Source organism: Xyrauchen texanus, chromosome 22, assembly GCF_025860055.1.
Source record: "Xyrauchen texanus isolate HMW12.3.18 chromosome 22, RBS_HiC_50CHRs, whole genome shotgun sequence".
Classification (NCBI taxonomy): domain Eukaryota; kingdom Metazoa; phylum Chordata; class Actinopteri; order Cypriniformes; family Catostomidae; genus Xyrauchen; species Xyrauchen texanus.
Window position 1 is genome coordinate 8,252,324 of NC_068297.1, and position 23,404 is coordinate 8,275,727.

Below are 23,404 nucleotides of genomic sequence, written 5' to 3' on the forward strand. Positions count from 1 at the left end.
TTAAATAAATAAATAAATAATTATATATTATTGTCACAGATCCATCTGACCTGCCTGATACACTCAATCAACCCTCTCACTCCCGTGAATGCTGATCACCCACACCTGCCTCTAATCACAGCGTCAGTCAGCTCCTCTGTTTAAACCTCGCTCCGTCAGTGGCTGGTCTCAACTTTGAATATGGACTCACTTACCTGTATCTCCAAAACGTCTACTCCTAGCGATTTCTCTCCACTCCAGCGATCCCTGTTCTCCTGTAAGCATCATTGTTGTGTATCCAGCACCTTTAGGAAAATCACCACCAAAGTCAGCACCTGTCTTCATCACGTTATTGGTCTTCACATCAGCCCTGAACTGTTAACTTACAACTTACCTGCTTGTCTCTGTTTTGTTTTGTGTTTCAATAAACACCTGCTCTGGGTTCAATACCACTCTTTGGCATGCACACACTCTACCTGCTTACCCCTCAGCTTCTCCAACCATGGCAGCACTTCCGCAATTTCTTCTCCTGTCTATTCCACCAGTCCTGTGGTCAATCCAGTACCCTACTCAAGATCGGCGGAGGTCTGCGACAGTTTTCAGCTCCAATGTTTGCTCGACCTTGAGATGCATCTGCATTGATTCCCCACAGAGCGGGCGAAGGTTGCCTACATCATCTCCTTGCTGGCCGGATGAGCGCTACAATGGGCCCTGCATCTCTCATCCTACGACGACACCATGAGCGCTTCATTCTCCATCAGAGTAGCCAACCGTAAGAAGAACTGCCTCAATGAGTTGCCCACCTTACAGTCTCCGCCTATCCATTCACAAAGGTAATCCTCTCCACTCTCCAGAACCCAACAGCAAGGCCATGCAATTGGATGCTTTTCATCTGTCCACGGCAGAGCACCAACGTAGTCTGTGCCTATACTGTGGCGGTAAGGGACGTGTAATTTTGCATGTCCCACTCAACGTCCCCATTCACTGGTGAGTCACCTGAACACTACTAGTGTCTGAACCTTTCCTTTTGTAACCAGAGTAATGCTTACTACTCATGGTTTTTCTCTTTCAGTGCCCACACTCCTCGACTCTGGCTCAGCCAGCAACTTCATCTCAGAAGCACTCTGTCACCAACTCCAGCTCCAAAGGCGACCTTGTGATCACAAGCTCCAAATTTACTCCATAATTGGCATGCACTTGAGAAGAGGTATCATTCGTCACTGCAAGGGTCCTGTCAAACTCCAAGTGGGATGGTTGCAATGTGAGGACATTACCCTACTGGTTCTGGAGAGTTCCACCACAGACATCGTATTAGGACGCCCATGGCTCATACAACATTCTCCAGTCATCTCCTGGTCTACCAGTGACGTCCTGAAGTGGGGGTCCCAGTGTTTTCCTTTCTGTTTCCCAAACCGTCTATCTCCCAGATCCAGTCTGTCTTTAAGGAAATCCCTCTCAATATCATCACAACTACCATTGAGAGCCCTGCCTGTTTTACCCCTCTGGAGACCCTTCCTGCTTTTCCCACTTCCAGGATGTCTTCTGCCCCTTAGGTGCCTCTCAGCTACCTCCTCATCACCATGGGACTGCACAATAGACCTCATCCCTGGTGAGCCAGTGCCCAGTGGCAAAATCCACCCTCTTTCCATTCCTGAGCAAAAGGTCCTGGAGGATTATATTGAGGAGGCCCTTAGTCAGGGATACATACCCCCTGCTGCTTCGAGTTTCCTCTTCGTGGCAAGGAAGGACAGAGGCTTTTGACCCTGTATTGACTACCGCTCCCTGAACAGGATCACAGTTAAGTTCCGGTATCCACTTCCCCTCGTCTCAGCTGCCTTGGAACTGTTGAGAGGAGCCACTATTTTCACCAAGCTGGACCTTCGCAGCACGTACAACCTCATTCGAATTCGGAGGGGAGACGAATGGAAAACAGATTTTGTGACTCCCACCGGCCACCACGAGTTCCGGGTGATGCCGTATGGCCTGGCCTTCCAAGGCTTCACAAATTAGGTGTTCCGTGAGTATCTCCATCGATTCGTCCTCATCTACATCGACGACATTCTGGTATACTCCCGGAACGTCGCACTTGTGTTGGAAAAGCTGAGGGAATACCACCTGTACCTCAAGGCTGAGAAATGTTCCTTCCATCAGACATCCCTCAAGTTCCTTGGTTACATCATCAGCCCAGAAGGTATTTGGATGGATAAGGGGAAGGTTACAGCAGTGTTCCTCATTTCATAAAGAACTACAGTTCCCTCACATCTCTGCTGACCTAACCACTCAGATCCAAGCCCAAATCTCTTTCCTGGAACCCCAAAGCCTCTCACACCTTCTGACTCCTAAAGGATGCCTTCACCTCCACTCCACTCCAAATAAACCATTTACCGCTGAGGTAGACGCCTCCACCAACGGCGTAGGAGCGGTCCTGTCACCACAGCAGGGGAAACCATCACTACTTTTCTCTATTGGGAGTGACCATCAGCCTCATCCGGTTACCACCCACAGAGTAACGGGCAGAGAGGAAGATCCAGGGGATAAGCCGTTCCCTCAGATCCTTCTGTCATCATCACAAGAACCGTTGGAGTCGCTTCCTGTCCTGGGCTGAGTATGCACAGAACTCGCTACATCAACCCACCACCAACCTCACACCATTCCAGTGCATACTCTGCTACCAACCTTCTCTTGGTCTGGTGAACCGTTAGATGTCTGAACAGTCAATCATTGGTTCAAAGAAAGCAAGAGGGTCTGGAACTCACCACCACCTGCAACGGGCAGTGTGCCGCCAAAAAATACACGTTGATGCCCAAAGCTCTTCATCCTCCATTTACCAGCCTGGGCAGAAGGTGTGGCTCTGACAAGGGTGTAACTGTTGTCAGACTTGGGGAAAAGTAATACAAAACTATTTTAGTCACATAATATATTCTTATAATAACTTTAATGCTGTGTGTTAGTGTAATATAGAAAGCACTTTAACTGGTTTCACTTATGGCCATCACTCAGTACATTAAATGTTCACAAAATCACATCTACATTTTCATTTGTTTCAGTATACAAGATCTAACCATTTTTCTCAATCACTCCTCTCTATTTACAGTAAACTAGAGTTTGGAAGGATAATTGTCCACCATTAACTTCCTTCATCAGTTGTGTGTCATCAAAACAAACATTGGACGGAGATGCTGGTACATACCGACCAGTTATGTATGGCAGAGCCTCTAGTTTTAGCATGGGGATGTGTCGCTTTCATCTATCAAAAGAAATGCAGAGCACATACCGCCCTTCTCTTCTCTGTTTGTTTACTCCACCCCTTTCAGTTCATCCTATAAACTTTGTAGCGTGTTCTGAGAGCCTCTGTGACATTCAGTAGTTTCCTGCTGGTCCACTCTTTACGGGTAAGCAAAAAAAGAAATCCTCCATTTACCAGCCTTTTAATAGAATTATGAGTTACTTTAGTTCAAATTAAAAGTTAAAACATTGGCTTAGAATTAATGTTAACTGAATGTATCTTCAGATCTGTTTGTTAATATATATTTTAGATGATTTCTGAATATGTTTTCTATTGCTAGATTTGCATGTGGTTTACATCAGAAAATAGAGGAAAGGATACACAATTCCACTCTAAAATACTGGATACAGAGAGATGAACTGTCTAGTGAGAAAGCCACAAGCATATTTGCATCCTGCATTGAAGTACCACTTTCATAAAAAATGTGTTTCCATGCAAATCATTAGAATGAAAGCAAACCTGTGGCTGGGCACAGTATAATGAAATAATTTGGCAGAATTATCATGTAGAAAGGTACAAAGTTTTTTGAAGTTAAATAAAAGGCACATCTAGTTACCATTTATCCAACTAAAGAACAGTCTGATCACAGATGCTAGTTTTTTGCTTTACATCTAAACAGTGACAATAGTCATTAGATCACAGTACTGAAATTCAATGCATGCCCTGATAAATACTGGCTTTATTTTAGTCTTTAAAAGGAGAACAAGTGCATAGTTTTGACACTAGTTTTAATTTAGCCATTTTAGCTGATGCTTGCACTGTATATACAATATTTTTGTTAACAATTGGTTAAAAGATAATAGGGGAAAAAAATGACAAGAAATGTTCAATTCTGAGAAAGCATGATCTAGAATAATTTGTTTGCAGATGCCATTTTCGACATTTTAATACGTGAACTAAGTGTTCAATTGGTCCGAATACATTTGGGGACACCGTAGCTGATTTTTTTTCTTTCAAATTCACTTCTCCTGAAACTTAGGAAACATGATAGATAAAGACAGACTGCCTCACTGCCTTGTCTCCTTGATGGTCATTTAACTTGTTTTATAGGAATGCGGTTCCCAGAACAACAAACAATGTTGATATAACATGTCCTTCATGGAATATAGTAAGTCCTTATCAGCTTCGGTAAAAGTGGATTAAGCATTGCAAAGAAACTATTGCAACAATCAATAGTTGACTGCAGCATAAAAAAGTGTGTTGACATTTGGAATGACTCGACTGACTACACATTATAAATTTTTGGGCACATAGGACGCCCAGAGCACATTTAGTCTGGAATTATTGGGCACACAATCTGAAAACAGCTGATAAGAAAATAGTGTTAGTTGCTAGACAAGTGGATGTCACTCCTGAATGCATGTCATTCACAGCTTTTAACAAGAGTGCCCCAGAGAGGGTGAAAGTATGGCAGTGAATACTCTTATAACTTTGAGTGCTGCTACAGTGTTCTTCCTAATGGGATCACTTTAGCAAATATGCAATCTAAGAATATACACAACAAATGCTTTATATGAACATTGAAATAACAGTGTGATTGTACAGTTATAATCTTTGTACTTATTTTTAGTGCATTATTCTTAATGTATTTAAAGTTCTGAATGGTGTTTGTGTGGTAGCATTGGTATTTTGGGATAAGAGTTGAAACTACAGCCTATGGTTTTCTTCCTCAGATGAAAGTTGAATAGACATTTTCAGACATTAAAATAAATTGTACTTTAGATTCAGATTTGATCTACAGCCTTCACAAACCTATTGAAGTCATGCAGTAGCCTATTCAGTCCCACCATGAAATCCGGTCCACCTTGGAACCCACTGTGATTTTATCAACTAGAAGTTGTTTTGTCCATGAAGAATTGAACTATTAAATGTGGAATGAACTTCTGAATTCAAAATGAAATTATATAATTGGTTGTTACATATCTAAAAATAGAACATATTATAAATGTCTTCAATTCAGTTTGCTACATTTTGTTAGTAGCTTGTAATGTAGCTAACTACTTTTTTTTAAAATAGTAGCTTCACTGTAGTTCAACTACTTTAAGTTATAAGTAGCTTGTAACTTGAGAAGCTACAGTTGCAAAAAAACTATTTGAGACTTGTATCATCAGCCTTATATAGAATCACCTTTCTCTTGTTTCCCATGAAGCACCACTGCAACGCAACAGCACCCCTCAACTCCTGAAATCTATTCCTGTTGCTGCCATTTGCCTGCAGTCTTCACTTCCAACCCACGGAAGCCATCAGGATGGAGAGGGTGCAGCACATGACACGGTCAGCGATTCGGAGGGCATCCAACATCGAAGTGAACCCGCAGACCAAGCGCAACTTACAAGATCTTATCATCAACTTCTCCCTCATCCTCATCTGCCTCCTGCTTATCTACATAATCGTCTTGCTCATGTGACACCAAAAGAAGACAACCGGCCAATCAGAAGATGAGCTGTGCAATATCTTAGACAATTTGAGGGAATACGAAGTCCTACTGATGATACAACACATGTCAATTTCCTGAAATGATGCAAGGTTTTGAATGATGGCACTGATCTTTCTCCATTTATGTTTTTTGCATTCTTCCTACAACAAAAAGCATGTTTCACCTGTGAATGGCAATGAGTGTACATTTAATTTAGTTATTTTAAATGCACCTATGTTATAACATTTTAAAAGTAGAAAGTAGACCTCACCAAACTGCTCCATTACGATTACCAAATTAAGTTGCAAAACTAGCGACTGTTTTCAAACAGGTTTTCCAAACACTCCCCTTATGTGCTATTGGTTGGACAAACAGATTGTTCTGCCCCAAATGTTTTAATAGCGCCACAAAGCCAGTGTTAACACTTTTCAGGAGAATCGACATACAAATGGCTAACTTATCTTTACATTTAACTGGGGCAGAAGGAAGTGTTTCAATAATAAAAAATACACATATCACAGTCATTTGAAATGTGAACATTTGTGCTTTGGCAGTGTGGTTGGTATTTTTACAGTGATTCCAAATATGAAGGTCACTCAAAATGCAAATTGTGGATGCAAAAAGCTTTTATTCTGACTTGTGCATAAAATATCAATTGAGTTTCAGAGGTATAAGCAATAAAACCACCGAATACCAGCCCACGCAAATAATTAATATAAAAAAAGGGTGTAATTATGAGCCAGAGTTGTTCCCAAAGGCAGATAATAAATCAGGCATGGAGAACGGCAACTCTTGTAAATGCTAAGTCTATCATGTCAATGTCCAGTAAAAACATTTTTAATTATTGTGTTGAAATGCAAAATTGATAGTTCAGTCCAAGAAAAAAAGAGCATGCTGGAACTGAGGTAAATTAGTAGATAATATTGACATTGTTTCACATATTGAGCCAAAATGGAACATATGAGGATATTTTTAAATGTGGATAACCAAAAAAGGGAATGTTTGTTTTAAACATTATGTGCTGACTGACTAAATGTTTTAAACAAACGTAGCTAGATACAAACCATGTGCATATCCCATTCAAGTAAAAGTAAGTACTTAAATGTGACTTTCTTATTCAAAACCGGTTCAACCTTTAATAAATATAGGAAACGAATTATTTGGTAACACTTTACATTATGGTTCCATTCTTTAACATTAGTAACTGCATCATAAACAAACAATGAAAAACATATTTGTTACAGCATTTATTAATGCAATTGTTCATTGTTAGTTCATAGTGCATTAACTAATGCTACCTAATACAACTTTTGATTTTTAAAATGTATTAGTATACGTTGAAATAACATTAACTAAGATTGATAAGTGCTGTAAAAGTATTGTTCATTGTTATTTCATGTTAACTAATGTTGCTAACTAATGGAACTTTATTTTAAAGCATTACCAATGCATTGCTTTTATAATTATTATTAGAAACTAACAGCACAACACAGTGTAGTCTGATTCCTGATTGAGGGACTCTTATGAGTAGATTCTTTTGAATCTACACATCAAAACATACAGGGCTTCCTACCAAACAAATGACTCTTATCACCCAGTTATTTTGTGAATGAATAAGTTACTGAACCACAATTCATTTATTTTGTCATGTCTGACAGCAAATGAACCAAGAATTATGACTGATTTTTTTTTGGTGAATTGTGGTTGTTGATATAACATTTGTAGTTTAAAATATACTTTAGAAGTTTGCTGTAATTAGTGGTATTTAAAAAAAAAAGAATAAAAGTCTGTGTAAACACCCCATTTGCAAGAATGTTTTCTGTTAAACTATAAAATTATCTCATCATTTGGTTAGGCTGCTTAAGGCAGTAAATCCAATAAGAATTGCATTTCTAATTTCCAACATAAGATTTTATATATATATTACAAAAAAGTTTGGAATCATTTACAGATTTTGCTCTTATGGAAAGAAATTGGTACTTTGATTCACCAAAGTGGCATTCAACTGATCACAATGTATAGCCAGGACATTTGCAGATCCTTGGCATTCTAACTGTCAGTTTGTCCATATACACAGGTGACATTTCACCCCACACTTTCTGTAGAATTTGCCATAGATGTGGCTGTCTTGTCGGGCACTTCTCTCACACGTTACAGTCTAGCTGATCCCACAAAAACTCAATGGGGTTAAAATACAAAACACTCTTTTTCAATTATCTGTTGTCCAGTGTCTGTGTTTCTTTGCCCACTCTGTGTTTGATATAATGGTAAATTATTTTCTAGTATCAGTTTAGCAGGCTTACTCAATAATGTGTTGGAGTGATGGCTGCAGGAAATGGGGAGGTCTAGATTTGACAAAAAAATCTTTTTTTCAAGTAGTGATGGTGCTGTTTTTTTACATCAGTAATGTCCCGACTATAAGTACCAATTTCCTTCCGAAACAGCAAAAACTGTACATTATTCCAAACTTTTGGGCACCACTGCTTTTCTTTATTATTTGGTCCAAGTCATCCATTTCAAAATCCTTTTTTTTATTTTATTTATAAAATTTTAGTTTTATGATGAAATAAATTCATATGGTGGCACAATTATATTTTTGTCAACAAAACTAATTTCAAACATTTAATCATAAGCCTTCAGATCAAAAGATCATGAGAAGAATTTCAGTCAAGTGTTTCAAAACCTTGACCGGTAGTGTGTATATCTATATATATAGTAATTAAAATTACTTAAAAATTCAGTAATTAAGTTGTTAAGAAACCGGAATCATTAAAAGGCCTTTGAATTGCAACCGGATTTGTTAAATTCCTTACAATTTCCATCCCTAGTTTTCAAGCAAGAATACCAAACACTCCCCCATTTTTCATTGGTCAATCAAATAAATAGTCTTGCCCCAAACTCATGCAATTGGTTGTGGCAATGTTGCTGTGTCGGGCTGCTTGAGGATACTCAAACAAACATAGCAATGTTTTAATAGCGCCACCGAGTTTAAGGGAACTCAACCTACGAATGCCTTAATTGTATATTAAGCTGGGATAGAAGAAAGTATTTTAACATTAAAAAATGACACATTTCACATTTGAAGTGTAAAAAGCACTTAAAAGAAAAACAGTCCTTTTACTATACTAGTAGTAAACATATATAACTTAGAAACTAACGTTTGATTTATTTTTTTGCAGTTGATGTTGTATTGCTTGTAACAAGACAGTAAAATACAAGTATATATTTAAGTGTTTGTGCAATTTATTTTCAAAACTGCCAAGAGAAAAGACATATCTATTGTATATGAAATGAATGTGCATCTCATTTTATATCGAATAAATGCTCATATCAAAAGGGAAAATAAAAATCACAGTGAAATATATCAAAGACAGATGAATGGACTATTGAAAACTGCAGTTTCACATGCTCTTCAGTTGAGTGTCTTGAAAAATTTAAAAGGAGAAGTACTGTGAAAATAGCTCTTGTGGTTGCTGTTCTTTTGGTGCTACAGTTGAATCCTCAGTCTCACGAGGGCTGCACAGAACACACAAAAGTCACACACAACCAGTTACACAGTTAGGACAGTGAATATGTACTTCTTAAACACTTTATTGCATATATTTAATACATATTCAAATACTTAAGCCACACTTAAAAGTGTATGAATTTAATTGCATTGCTGCTGTGCTAACCTTCTTTGGGGATAGTTGTGTGTTTGCTTTAAATGATAAATAAAATATGCCAGAGCTACCAGAGCTGTCTAATATTATCTCCCGGCCCAAAACATTACACAAGACTGTTGCCATGTACAGCAAATTCCTATTAGAAAGGATATTTGGAGGGGGCCTGGGTAGTTCAGCGAGTATTGATGCTGACTACCACCCCTGGAGTCACATGTTTGAATCCAGGGAGTGCTGAGTGACTATAGCCAGGTCTCCTAAGCAACCAAATTGGCCCGGTTGCTAGGGAGAGTAGAGTCACATGGGGTAACCTCCTTGTGGTCAAGATTAGTGGTTTTGGCTCTCAATGGGGCACGCGGAAAGTTGTGCGTGGTTCGCAGAGAGTAGCACGAGCCTCCACATGGTGGGAGTCTCCGCAGTGTCATGCACATCAAGCCTTGTGATAAGATGCATGGATAGATGGTCTCAGAAGCGGAGGCAACTGAGACTTGTCCTCTGCCACCCGGATTGAGGTGAGTAACCGCGCCACCCCGAGGACCTACTAAGTAGGGGGAATTGGGCATTCCAAAAAGGGGATACATTTTCTTTTTTAATTAAAAATGGATAGCATATTTGTAATTCCAGTAACAAGCTGCATATCATTTGAATAGCTAATTTTAAAACCGCAAAAACAACATAATGTATGCATGAAATGTGAAGGACGGAGAATGGTGTGACGAGGAGGAGAGCACGGCTGACGCTGAATCAGCTGATCAGTGGGAGAGCGAGATAAAGGGGAGCCGGAGGCGGCAGTTTGAGAGAAAGATGGTTCCCGCCTCTTCCTTGCCCGACCTTTACTTGTTACAGTGGTGCCGAAACCTGGGAGGGAGGAGGGATTCACTGTCAACGAGTCCTCGCCGCTGCAATCTGCCAGTGGAGCAGCTGCGGCCATCTGCCTGTGGGCAGAGGGGTCACTGCTGGACGGCGAGAGCCAGAGGAACCGCTACCGTATGCCGATGAAGGGGAGGAGAGGTTCCGTCCGCCAGGGCCCAGAGGACTCGCTGCCGTCTGCTGGGGGATTAGAGTGCTGGCGTCCGCCAGAAGGCAGAGGAGGGTTGAGGACCAGCCGACGTCGCTCTCGCTCTCTCTCGAACTGGCGTCTCCGGCTCTCCTTTATCTCGCTCTCCCACTGATCACCTGATTCAACGCCGACCGTGCACCATCAAGGCCCACCCATGCCCTCCTCCTCATCACAAATGGCTAATATGTGGGGCCATGAAGGCATTGCTACTGTATATGTGATGACATGAGATGAGATCCACTGCATGCTCGCTTAGGCATTCCAATGCCAAAATCCTTTCATGAGCGTCATCATTAGTAACAGTGCTTTGTGATTCTTAGCCTACACAATTAGTACATTAAAACAGAATAATACAAACGATTTAAAGGAATAGTTGTGTATTCTGTCATTTTTTACTCAAATGAAATATAACTTTGCCAGCTATACAAATCTTACATTTCATCATACTTTATCCTAATATTTAATGAGAGCCGGCATGGGCAACTGAAAGATGATAGATTGCCCCCTCTTTCTCCCCTGCCCTGCCCCACCCCACCCACCAGGGATGGGAGGGGCTCTTGTTCTCACAGCTGTCCACGGCAAGTCGAGTTGCATTTTTCAAAACGGTTGTGAGGCGGACTTGAGCTTTCAGATATGAAACATAATACAGACAACCCTTTGGGGTTCAAAGAATCAGAAGTGTCAGAACAGTTGCGACATGTCACACTGACATAGATCAGTAAATGAGAAATTTAATTTATGCTGAGGTTTGATATTTAAATTCAGCCATACAAAAAGTTGAAATGATAATATTTTATTAGACAAATATTTGTCATTTATGCATAGTAATGCCTCTAAGGTCTTTCTCTGGATTATTTACGAGTATTTAACTTGTTCATCTACAGCGGTCTCCTCATAAAAAGGTTCCAGGTATTCAAGTTCCAATGAGCCATCAGGGGATTCATAAAGGTTTATACATCTCTAAAGCTCTAAATATGTAAAAATGCTTACGTATGTGGAAATATCACATTCAAATATTAAGGAATTCTCATAAGATCATCCTGGATAATCACTGACATCCTCAGCTGAAGGTTGCATTTTGCCATGTTCGCATCCAGAATAAAAAATTGTGTTTCATGTTTGTTACTACCCATGGAAGAACCACTGCCCTTTTGGCAACAATGATGCCGACATTTCATTTTTGAATCTGGATGCGGATTCGAGCTAGTTGCAAGCTTCGGCGGTAAAAATATAATTGAATGGTGACTTAAATTACCGTATGTTCCTCACACAATTGTATACCTTTAGAAGACTTGGAATAACGTAAATGAACCATATTGACAACTTTTATGGTGTTTTTTGTCCTTTTTGGATCTTGACGTTGTTGTTTTATGGCAAGAGCTCTGAAAATATTCTTGTTCCACTAAAAACTAACAGCATACAAGTTTGGGCCAACATGAATATGATTAAATAATGACAGAAACTCCTAACCAAGAATATTTTTGGGTTGAACTATTCCTTTAACATGCATATAAAAACTGCATGGGATACAAACACTTTTTGGTGTGTGCCATTTACCGACAGGATGCATTGCAAAGTGAGACGAGCATACCCACAATTCACTCTAGACACACAAGGCTGTGTTCTTGTATTAAAATGTTCAATGAACACAGAGACTGACAACAGTTCTTTTATGATTATTGCAGTACAGGACTGATACCGTGTGATCCGACCAATGGCAAGACAGTTCTGTGGATTAAGCATGTCTCTCGTATGTTAGGTGAGTCTCACCTCAGAACGGGGTCAGCCTGGGCCGGAGGGGTTTGAGTTTTGCTACACCTGAGCTCATGGTGGTGAATGGGGGAGTTGGGGACAGACTCTAGGTAAGCAGGTGGAATGGACCTGCCCGCCATTCCTTCCACCGCACCACAACACTTAGGTTTGGAGAGCTGGGGAAACTGTCTGCAGGTTTTCTACTCTTATGCTACATTAAAAGCACACACACAGAAAGGCATTGTGGAAAGTCGAAGGTGACGGGCTATTTGAAGTTTCAAGCTTAATGATGACAATTTAATGGACACACCATTATGAATGTGGACAGGGAAGAGAAATGACAGATTATAGCTCTGGTCCAAAACATAGCTGCCTTCCAACAGTAGATGACATTTAAAGGCATCATAGACAAGCTCCCAGTGTGTAAGTTGCGTAAGAACATTAGGGGCCATACATGACCAAATGCGTTGTTGCGTAAAATAAAAAAAAAAGCTAAAAAAGTAAATGCAGCACAACAAATGCAATAGAATACAGGTGTCTTGAGGCACATTTTTAAAAGTTTAATTCTTTTAATTTGACACAGCATCTTGCGCAAGCCGCTGAAAAAATAGCGAGACGTGTCTCAATGATCAAACACAGACATTAGTTGTGTTTGTGGCACTTGCCTTGAATAACATCATAAGCTAAATGCATAAATGTAAACAATAAATCCAAAGAAAATGTTAATTATAAACATACTTACAATTCATTAAGCACCAAAAAGTATTGCTAAAAATATGTTCATATCATTTGAAAACAACTGACAATTTTACCCAGTAAAACTCGTATTGGAATCGAGTATCTCGAGCGGAGCATTATTCATGTTGCGGGTGGAGTTGCTGTTTATGTTGAGCGTCCCAAATGAGTTATTTACAGTAGGATATTGCTTTAGAGGCCAGCTGTCTATGTAGGCAATACACAGCAAGTTAGCTCTCCAAGTTTTCAAACAGGTTTTCGAACAGAGCTTATGACTTGGAAAGCAGTGTGGAACATGAATATACTGTAAGACACAGACAATGACAACCACACACACAACGTATGCAATTTAAAGCAAAAGTCAGGCAAACTAAAAGGACAGTAAAAGACTATAAATAGTTTTTGCAGTACATCTCATTCCAGCCGTATCTCTGTAAAATACATTTCCTATTCAGAGGCAAAACCTTTGAAGCATATTCCTTTATTATACACTAAACTCCATGAACTCTATGAACAGCTAAGATGGAATGCTTTAAAAGGTTTATGGTTTGTGCTTTTTCTACTATGTGATCAAATCCAATCTGCTTGGACTTTTGAGGAACCTTCGATAAGTGTAGCTGTAACTCTCTAACCTTTATAAGGGGGTTTATGACCCCGACATTGGGATTGGTGTTGAACACTTTGTTGAAGCCAGGCTCCCGGTTCACCAACTCCAGCTGATAAAACTTCTTGTCATCCTGGAACAAAGGAGGCACAGTCAGACCGAAAGGACCTGTACAGAGAAATCAATGAACTGAGATTGACAGTAGTCTATAAATCACCCTTAATGGGGTGATGCACTTCTACAGTTACTTTGAATACTTACCACTAGCTTCTTGACCAGGGTCTCTCTCTCAGATACCATTTCTCTGAGATCAGCGATCACCCGCAGGTCCTCTGGTCTGCTTTCTCTATTTCGGAACTTTTCTTCTGTTCCTTCCAACCTGCTCATGCACACATAATAAAAATTTTATATAATATAATATAGGATTTTTAAGGACCGTTCAGACCAAACAATTTTTTGTGCAAAGAAAAATAAATGCACCACAACTAACAGCACAGAATGCAGGTGTCTCAAAACATTTAACTTGACAAGGCAACTAAAAAGCAGATGCTGAAAAAATGGAAAGACATGGCGCAATGGTCAAAGACTAGTGCATGTTTACACAGAAAAACATGCTGTGTGATTTGGCAAATTCCAAACACAATGTTCATCAATTTCACGATGCATTGTGATGGGCAGAGTGAAATTTTCATCATATGTCAAGAGCTAATTTATGTGCTATGCGTGAGGAACCATTAAAGGTATAGTTTACCCAAAAATGTAAATTCTCTTATCATGTACTCACCATCATGCCATGCCAGATGTGCATCACTTTCTTTCTTCTGCTGAACACAAACACAGATTTTTAGAAGAACACCTCAGCTCTGTTGGTCCATTCAATGCAAGTGTATGGTTGCCAGAACTTTGTAGGTTCAAAAAGTGCATAAAAGCAGCATAAAAGTAATGCATATGACTCCAGTGGTTAAATCCATGTCTTCTGATGCAATATGATAGATGTGGGTTAGAAACAATACATTTTTCTCCTCCCTGCCCAGTAAGTGGCAATATGCACAAAGAATGTGAATTGGCAAAAACAAAATATGAAGAATGTGAAAGTGAAAGTGGAGATTTATTGTAAAAAGGGACATAAATATTGATTTGTTTCTCATACACACCTATCACATTGCTTCTGAAGACATGGTTTAAACCACTGGAGTCGTGTGGATTACTTTTATGCTGGCTTTATAGGCTTTTTGGACCTCCAAACATCTGGTCACCATTGATTTGCATTGTATGGACCTACAGAGCTGAAATATTCTTCTAAAAATCTATGTTTGTGATCTGTAGAAGAATGAAAAGTCTTACACATCTGGGATGGCATGAAAGTAATGATGAGAGAATTTTCATTTTTGGGTGAACTATCCCTTTAACAGAGTTTCAGCTCATGAGCAACATTTCAGTTGAGTCACTTTTGAGGCTCTTAGGCTGCCTTAGAAGGTTACTGCCTATGTAGACAGCAAAGCAGCTTACTAGGTTGTGTAACAGAGCTAATGCCATACTGTATATCTAGCTGTCTGGAGGTAAAAAAAAACAACTATTATTTTACAATTTTCAAAGCAATTCAATTTTCAATTGAACAATCTGTTTTAATATTCAATACTCTGTAATTGAGATAAAGGGACTCACAGAATCTGCAGAGCAGAGATCTTGTCTTTTAGCAGCTCCTGAGCTTTGTTAAAATCTGACAGCATGATCTGGGTCTCTCTGTTATGAGATGCATTCAGTTCTTCAATCTCCTTCTCCAATCGTTTTGAGAGATCCTGTTCACGAGACCTACCATAAAACCAAAACCCACTTAGCACATACCATACAGTATGGAAATAATAAATAACCACTATACTGTATAGACATTAATAGTGCAAACATACATACAGCAAAAAGCCCTGCTGAGAATCATCTTAAACTATCCTAAGATGGTTTGCTAGTCTTAGCTGGTCTATTAGCCTGCTCAAGCTGATTTGTTGGCTAGTTTTTTAATGGGATTTGGGACATTTTTTCAGCTGGTCAGCTTGGGAGACCAGCTCAAACCAGCGAAGAATGGATTTGTTGTATGTATATTTGCTGAAAAAAAAAATAAAACAGGTAAAACCAGCAAACCATCTTAGTCTAGTTTGAGCATTTTTTTTCCCCAGATAAACAAATTCATTCAAATTTGTTTCACTGTATCTGGGACGCACAAACTCCTTTATTTATTAGAACAGATTCCCCTTAGTTCCCCAGAGAAACAATCCCTTTTTTATGTGCCAGTATGTAGATCCTCATTTGAATGAAACCTAAGGAAATGTGTTTGTGAAATGCCTCTTCTGACCTCAAGGTTTTATATCGTAGGAACAGAAGAATGCAGCACTGATGAGACTGAGTCAGATAGTTCTGCCTGAAGGCTGTGGACTCATGTGTGGGAATGAGGGAAATATCTCCATCTGCTCTCCTCTCGTATTAAATTAGCTTCTGGTTCAGACAGACTGACATTTAGGCCTAATACCTCTTGAAAGCAACAATATTCTACACACGCACATGATGTTTTGTGACTCTTCTTTGCATAAAACGAGAACACGAATCTCGAACAACTGTGATGTTCACGGTTTATACGTGACATTTTACAATAAGGCTGCATAACAATGTACAATATTTTTAAACAGCATTTTTTTATTTAGATTGATTTATAAAAACACAATTGTTCATTTTAAGTTATGTTAGCTTATAATGCATTAACTATTGTAAACATATACAACTTTTAATGTAAAAAAATCTGTTAGCTGTATTATGTTAAATTAGATTTAAAAATTAAAAGTCGCTTTGTATCATTGACATCCTTGAATGCATTTTGAACTAACATGAACTAACAATGAACAATTTTTTTAAAAATAAATCAACAGATTAATAAATGGTGTTAAAATGTATTTACTATATTTACATTTACTGTACTAATGTTAACAAATACAACTATATAATAAAGTGTTACCAGTTTAACCTGATCCAAGATCAATAAATGTATTGTTTATTGTTAATACATGTTAACTAATATAGTTAACAAATGTTAACGACTACAACCATTGTAAAGCGTTACTGTTTAAAGAATAACCCTTAAAAGTATTACTGCGAGCCCTGCAATTCCCAGGAGTACAGATAAACAGCTAGATCTCGCAACAGTTTCATGCAATATATGAATAAAAAAATTTGCCAAAATTATTTAGCTGATTATACTATGCAGATTATATTATCAGCATTATTTAAGTCAAAAGTTGAATAAACATTTTCCAGAATTTCTTTGTAATTGGCACGTCCCTTTTTTTTTTTTTTTCTTTAAACCAGATAATCCATGTTATTGGCCTCATCCGCAATGGTGACGAGTCTGCATACAGACGGGATGTTGACCAGTGCAGTCTGGTGCGGTGACAACAACCTTGAGCTGAACATGCTCAAAACAGGGGAGATGATATTTGACTTCAGGAGAAATCCTTCTCCAGCTGAGGAAGTTCAACCTGCCACAGGAGCTGCTGACTCAGTTCTACTCAGCTGTCATTGAGTCTGTTCTGTGTACATCTATAACTGTCTGGTTTGGTTCAGCCACCAAATCAGACAGAAGGAAACTACAACGGACAGTCCGGACTGCTGAGAGGATTATTGGTGCCCCCCTGCCCATCCTCCAAGACCTGTACATCTCCAGAGTGAGGAAATGTACAGGTAGAATCACTCTGGGCCCCACACACCCTGCCAACTTCCTCTTTCAACTGTTGCCCTCTGGACATCAAGGCACAAGAACAGTTTTTACCTTTTTAGAGCATCTTGTGTGCTTCAGTGGAAACAAGAAAACCTGACCTTTTGTAAAAAGTTAATATGGTCAAGGTCACAAATTTGTTATATTTGGTTAGTGACCAAGAACTAGTGCAGAATTCTAAATAGAGCAGGTAACAGCTGTACCTGATCTGCAGGTTGGCTTCACTACGGACACGCAGAACTTCCTTCCCTTTAAGTTCCAGCTCCTTTGTCAGAGTGCCGATGGTCTCATTGAGAGAGTGGATTTCATGGTCCAGATCAGTGATCCGGTTCTTCCTGCAGTTCACTTCCTGTTGCAGATCTGATAAACGGTTTAGGAGGTCATGCTCCTGGAGAAGAAGACGACCACAAAGGAACGGTTAGAGAAAGTGAGAACAGAAAGATAGTCTTCAACAGATGAGTGAGTGGGTTTCTAAACATAGCACAGACTTCTGGAAAGTAAATGCAATTTTCATTATTTTATCATATTGGAATGATTTGCTTAAAAAGCATTTTGTGCCAGGCCCAGGGGCTTTCAAAATATGTATATAGTTCACATTAAAAAACATTCAATTGTGCTGACGTTATAAGTGCAGAACGATAAGCAGGAAGAGTGAGAGCATGAGTGTATGAGTATAAAGGAGGCAGACAGAAAAAAGAGAGAGACTATAAATAAAATATGGAAATGGGAAAGTGTTGTAAAGTCACAGAAAGAGCTCAGCCATTATTCAGAATTCAGACCCTCATACTTTATTCATTGTGGTTATTCTTTAATTCCCAGTAAAGTGAAGCTTGGCTTAGAGGCATTTTATCATGTCCTGGGCACTGGTTTCAATTCTCTGTCAAATCCTTGCCTCTCTGTTCCACAGAAACCTTGTCTTGAAATTATGGGCAGCGATTTGCCATCTGGTTTCATCTTTAATATATCAAGACAGTCAGCTAATTCATGTCCCTCACATTGAAACAAGTGTACTATTTTGGTATTGCAGTTGTGTTGATAAGTATTGTACTATAGTTTTGTTTTTATTAGTATAGTACTATTACAATTGCTCATACTTATGGTTGGGGATTTCAACATACCCCTAACTGTAAAGGGACGTTTAACTCTGAACACATTTTTTGAGTCTGTCTACACTGCATTTCAATTGTTTTCTATGTAAACCTACACTATACATCAACAACTGTTGCAAAAGAGAGCTCAGTTTTTTAGATGCTGTGTCAAGTTAAAGGGTTAGTTCACCCAAAAATGTAAATGATCCCATAATTTACTCACCCTCAAGCCATATATGACATTCTTTTTTCAGCCAAACACAATCGGAGTTATATTAAAAAATATCCTGGCTCTTCCAAGTTTTATAATGGGATTGAATGGTACCTTAGATTTTGAAGCCCAAAAAAGCACATCCATTCATCAAAAAAGTAATCCATTTGGTCCAGGGTTTTAATAGGATAAACTTGAGGAGTTTGAGGCAGAATATTAAATCCAAAGACCTACATAAAAGTTGAAAATTAAAATTTTCTTCGTCTGAACATTGAAGTTAACAATGATGCATATCATTTGTGGTTGTGCAGTTTTGTTTAGGGTCAAATGTACTTTTCATCTACAAGGTATAATCTGTCATCATGTACTCTTAATCTGAAAGAAAAAGCTTTTCACAAAATGCACCGAGAAAGACACAACATAGTGTAAGCAAAACCTAAATGACAGTAAAACCCTGCACAAAAATAGATAAAACATGCACGACACCTTCAAACACTATATTTGGCTGGTGCTTAAAAGGTATAATATTGAATTCTGGGCTCTCTTTCATCATCTCTGTGGTTAAAACATGTCAGTTGTGCTTCGGCACTGCTCTTCAGTGTGGTAAAATCGAATGGTTTGAGGTATAAACATGGTTGCCTGCGATCACCATATCAAATGGGATCTGACTAGCAACACCAAGAGTCACTGGAGTCACCTCCAAAACGTATATTATGAAAAATGTGTCGTCTGAGCAAGTAAGTAACATATCTGCCTCTGGACCTTTTTTCTTTGTTTCCAAACATGGCATAAATTCCCAACCAAATTAAATCCTGACAGCTCGTAATGTAAAATCATTGCTGTAGCCTTACCGTAGTGAAGGAAAGAATATGGTTTTGAACACAGATTTGTGATGTACTGGCTCAGTAAAAGTACATTGTTCATTTCTAATGAAAAATTCAATGAGAAATCCTCCGTAGTGTACCTTTAAGAATGATTTATGCTTTACAAACGAGTTTCTCACGTGTTGTTTGCAGCGCTCAATAGTGATGTCCAGCTCTCGTTTGGCAGCATTGTTCTCCTTCAAGTGGAGTTGTCTCAGGTGTTCTATGGCAGTGGCGTGAAGATGATTGAGCTCAGAGCGCAGTGAAGCTACCACAAAAATAAAACCAGTAAAAACCAAAGAATTACAAATCAACCACTATTACAGTATACACATAAGCTTCTGTACACTACAGATCACTAACTATCCATAAACTAGCAAAACAATATCTAAAAGATTTTTAAATAACTAACAGGTTTATAAAATAATAACTAACTAAAACTTCCCATTTAAACAGCAAACTGTTAAATTCCATCACTAATATGACCATGAGCCTAATTGCTGGTTTTAAGCTCTAAGTGGGTAACCAAATGGTTGTAACTAGGGCTGTCAATTGATTCAAAAAATTACATGATGTCCGATTAATTAATCGCGATTAATCGCATATACAGATGTTTGCTAAGAAAGCCCCTCATATAACAATAATTCAATATATAATGATGAAATAATTATACATAGTTATCTTTAATATTAAACAATTATATAAATTAGTTGTGTCATAAACATAAATTTTTAGGTCACTGTGTCAAGTTAAATATAGTTTAATACTTAGAACACATCTTGAGATCCCTTAGTTCGAATTTGCGCTCCATCAAGTGTTTTGAACGCAAGAACGGAACGAATGTCTGTTTTGTGCTGTCTGGTTGTTTTCTTCACTGTATAAACTGCACATTGCCACACAGCTGAAATTTCAATTACCGCCTTCTGGAGTAAACAGGTGGTACTACAAGCTTGCATTTCTCAGGAATCTTTCTTATTACAATCCGGGGGCATTGCGATTAATTGCATTTTTTTAACGCGCTATTTTGTATAAAATTAATCGCACTGAATTAACACGTTAAATCGACAGCCCTTGTTGTAACCAATCCCTATTGTACACGAGACACTTGACCTTAAGTGAATGTACTGACTGTCACTTTGGATAAAAGCACCTTCTAAATAACTATTTTCATGACCAGAGTGCATTTATAAGACTGAAATCACCCCATAAATGGCCATTAATTTGTAGGCTGGTGGGTGTTGCCGGAGGTAATGTGAGTTAGTGACTCACCCAGCATGGCTTTGCCTTCATCCTCCAGTTCAAAGCGCAGCGTCTGCAGCTCCTGGTCCGACTGCTGCTGCAGGATTTCCAGGGTCTGTCTGTGAGCTTCTCGCAAAGCGTGTATCTCCTCTCTCTGTTCCTGTTTTAGACGATCCTCGAGCTCCTAAACACACACATACACACAAGGACAGAAAGAAATAAAGATAAAAATACAAACACGTGAACTACATGCAAAGCATAATACAAAGGACTCTCAATGGAACATGATGCCATGGGAACAAAAGGGTGTCAATGATGGAAACTAAATTTGCATCTTCCAAGGCGGCAGAAGATTAGCGTTACAATTTTAAGAAAATTTGTAGGTTATAGTTTCTAAATTCGGAGTAAATAAAATGAAGCATAAGAACCGCATTGTCATTGTCATGACACTCAGTATACATCTTGTTTTCAGTTGACAACATTCAAGAATCAACACATAATCGCTGTTCAGTGTACAGTTGGCGATAAATGGTTAAATAGATGCAAGACAAGATCAATCACAATTTAGTCTGCAAACAGATGTACGAAAGAAGACTAATCAGAATTGAGTAGGGAAAAATAACAATGACATCATCGCTCGTTACATTTTGAATGCTGATCATTCTATGTAAGTTAACGGGAGACTTGCAAACTGCACTCTTCATTTTTTTTTTTTCATTAAGTTAACAAAACCACACCTAAGGCTGAAACTAAATGTTTTTCATTTTAGCTCTTTCTGAGCAGAAACTTTATTTTTTCATTCCAGTTCCGGCGTTCCACTGCCTCCTTTCCTATTGGTTACCAATTAGAATTAAATTAACGAGTGGTTAAATGACAGTACTCTATGATAAGGGTGGGTAATATATCAATTGCAGTGTAACTAGATCTATCAGGAAAAAAGGGAGCTGGCCTGGAAAAACAGGCTGAAAATAAGGGACTAATAAGTGAAACTATTAAATTCAATGTAGAATTATTAGCATAGAAATCATAAAAAGTAAAGTATACTTGTGTTACAGAATAAAATATATATATATATATATATATATATATATATATATAAAATAACTTCTTTGAATAAATGTATTCTTAATATTAAATATATCCACAAAGTATTAAAAAAACTATTAAAAAACAAAATCATACTGAACATTTGGGCATTTAAAATCAATAAATAGCCAAAATGTCTCTCTCCTGCATGCATGCACACACAGCTTGGGTGCTGGCGTGGTGGCGTGGTTACTCACCTCAATTCGGGTGGTAGAGGACAAGTCTCAGTTGCCTGCACTTCTGAGACCGTCAATCTTATCACGTGGCTCGTTGTGCATGACACCGCGAGATTCCCAGCACATGGAGGCTCATGCTACTCTCTGTGATCCACACACAACTTACCATGTGCCCCATTAAGAGTGAGAACCCCTAATCGTGACCACGAGGAGGTTACCCTATGTGACTACTCTCCCTTGCAACCGGGCCAATTTGGTTGCTTTGGAGACCTGGCTGGAGTCACTCAGCACACTCTGGATTCAAACTCACGACTCCAGGGGTGGTAGTCAGTGTCAATATTTGCTGAGCTACCCAGACCAACTAAAACGTATTTCATAATTACTTATTTTAAATATTTTACAGGTCAATAATTACAGGTCTGCTTCTCTGTCAAAACCCGGCAACATCAAATCTCTATTAATGCATCATGTCTAAAAATAATTCAGTGAAGACTTGAAAATAACTAAGAAATGTACTTTTACCTCAATATTTTTCCTTGTATCTGGATTAACCATGCTTGTGTCCATAGTAATTATATATAGTAGTCTAAAAGTTCTTCAGCATGACACAGAAGGCTTCGTCTACAACGTGCATTAAGGCAAAGAAATGTGTGATGCAGCAGTTTTCATCAGAATCAAAGCACATGCTTATCATGTTTAACTAAAAAGAGAGAATTATTTTGGGCAACAGGAAGTGGTGTAATTTCTGAAAATGTACTGTGATAAACCATTTAGACTTCTGTGTCATGAAAACAAAATTGGCTTATCGGATCAAAATTAACTGTTTATTAATTGATTACCAATATCTAAATATAAAGTTTCACACTGGAACAACTGAAAGGGACTTTGTTTCCGTTTTTGGTTACATTCAGCAAAATAATTTATAAAAATAAATATATATATATATATATATATATATATATATATATATATATATATATAATATCAATACAATGTTGCCTTGCAAGCAAATGTAACCATACACATGCATATAATTAAAGTCATATAAAATTAAGCAGTAAGTTACTACAGGTTGTACGTGACTATATTCACAAAATAGCAAGTGCCTTATTGCTTTCATAAAACTAGGCTAAATACTAAAACTACATATAAAAAATATTAAGGACACAAAAATTCAATATAAGATATATATATTCTGAGGAAAATTCTGGGTTCAATACAAGTTAAGCTCAATCGACAGAATTAGTGGCATAATGTTGATTACCACAAAAATGTATTTCAACTCATCCCTCCTTTTCTTTAAACAAAAGGAAAAATCTGGGCTACAGTAAGGCACTTACAATGGAAATAAATGGGGAAAATGTTTGAATGCTAAAATACTCACTGTTTCAAAAGTATAGCCACAATACATAAACAATGTGTTAACATGATTTTAGCATTATAAAACCACTTACTAACCTTTTCTGTGTAAAGTTACATCCAATTTTACA

General features: G+C 38.2%; 2 protein-coding genes across 5 annotated transcripts in view; one reads left to right on the forward strand and one right to left on the reverse strand.

Moving 5' to 3' along the window:
• Positions 1-3,239: 3,239 nt before the first annotated feature.
• LOC127662744 (cardiac phospholamban-like) lies at positions 3,240-7,479 on the forward strand. Its single transcript, XM_052154051.1, has 2 exons — positions 3,240-3,371; positions 5,415-7,479. Exon 2 carries the CDS (start codon positions 5,514-5,516, stop codon positions 5,670-5,672), a length of 159 nt encoding a protein of 52 aa, XP_052010011.1. The 5' UTR covers positions 3,240-3,371; positions 5,415-5,513; the 3' UTR covers positions 5,673-7,479.
• A 133-nt stretch (positions 7,480-7,612) lies between these two features.
• Positions 7,613-23,404, reverse strand: part of fam184aa (family with sequence similarity 184 member Aa) — a 33,923-nt gene continuing 18,131 nt past the window's right edge. For 2 of the 4 annotated variants that reach the window (XR_007972912.1, XR_007972911.1), the window contains exons 11-18: positions 20,683-20,836; positions 19,554-19,681; positions 17,455-17,639; positions 15,160-15,306; positions 13,756-13,873; positions 13,523-13,627; positions 12,174-12,366; positions 7,613-9,197 (exon numbers count right to left, since the gene is read on the reverse strand). Coding sequence is in view for 2 of the 4 variants with exons in the window: in XM_052154049.1 (XP_052010009.1) it covers positions 9,189-9,197; positions 13,523-13,627; positions 13,756-13,873; positions 15,160-15,306; positions 17,455-17,639; positions 19,554-19,681; positions 20,683-20,836 (846 nt within the window). In the remaining 2 variants the exon portion in view is untranslated. Of the gene's footprint in view, positions 9,198-12,173; positions 12,367-13,522; positions 13,663-13,755; positions 13,874-15,159; positions 15,307-17,454; positions 17,640-19,553; positions 19,682-20,682; positions 20,837-23,404 lie in introns of those variants that run through there. The other 2 variants (XM_052154049.1, XM_052154050.1) reach the window with 2 other exon arrangements.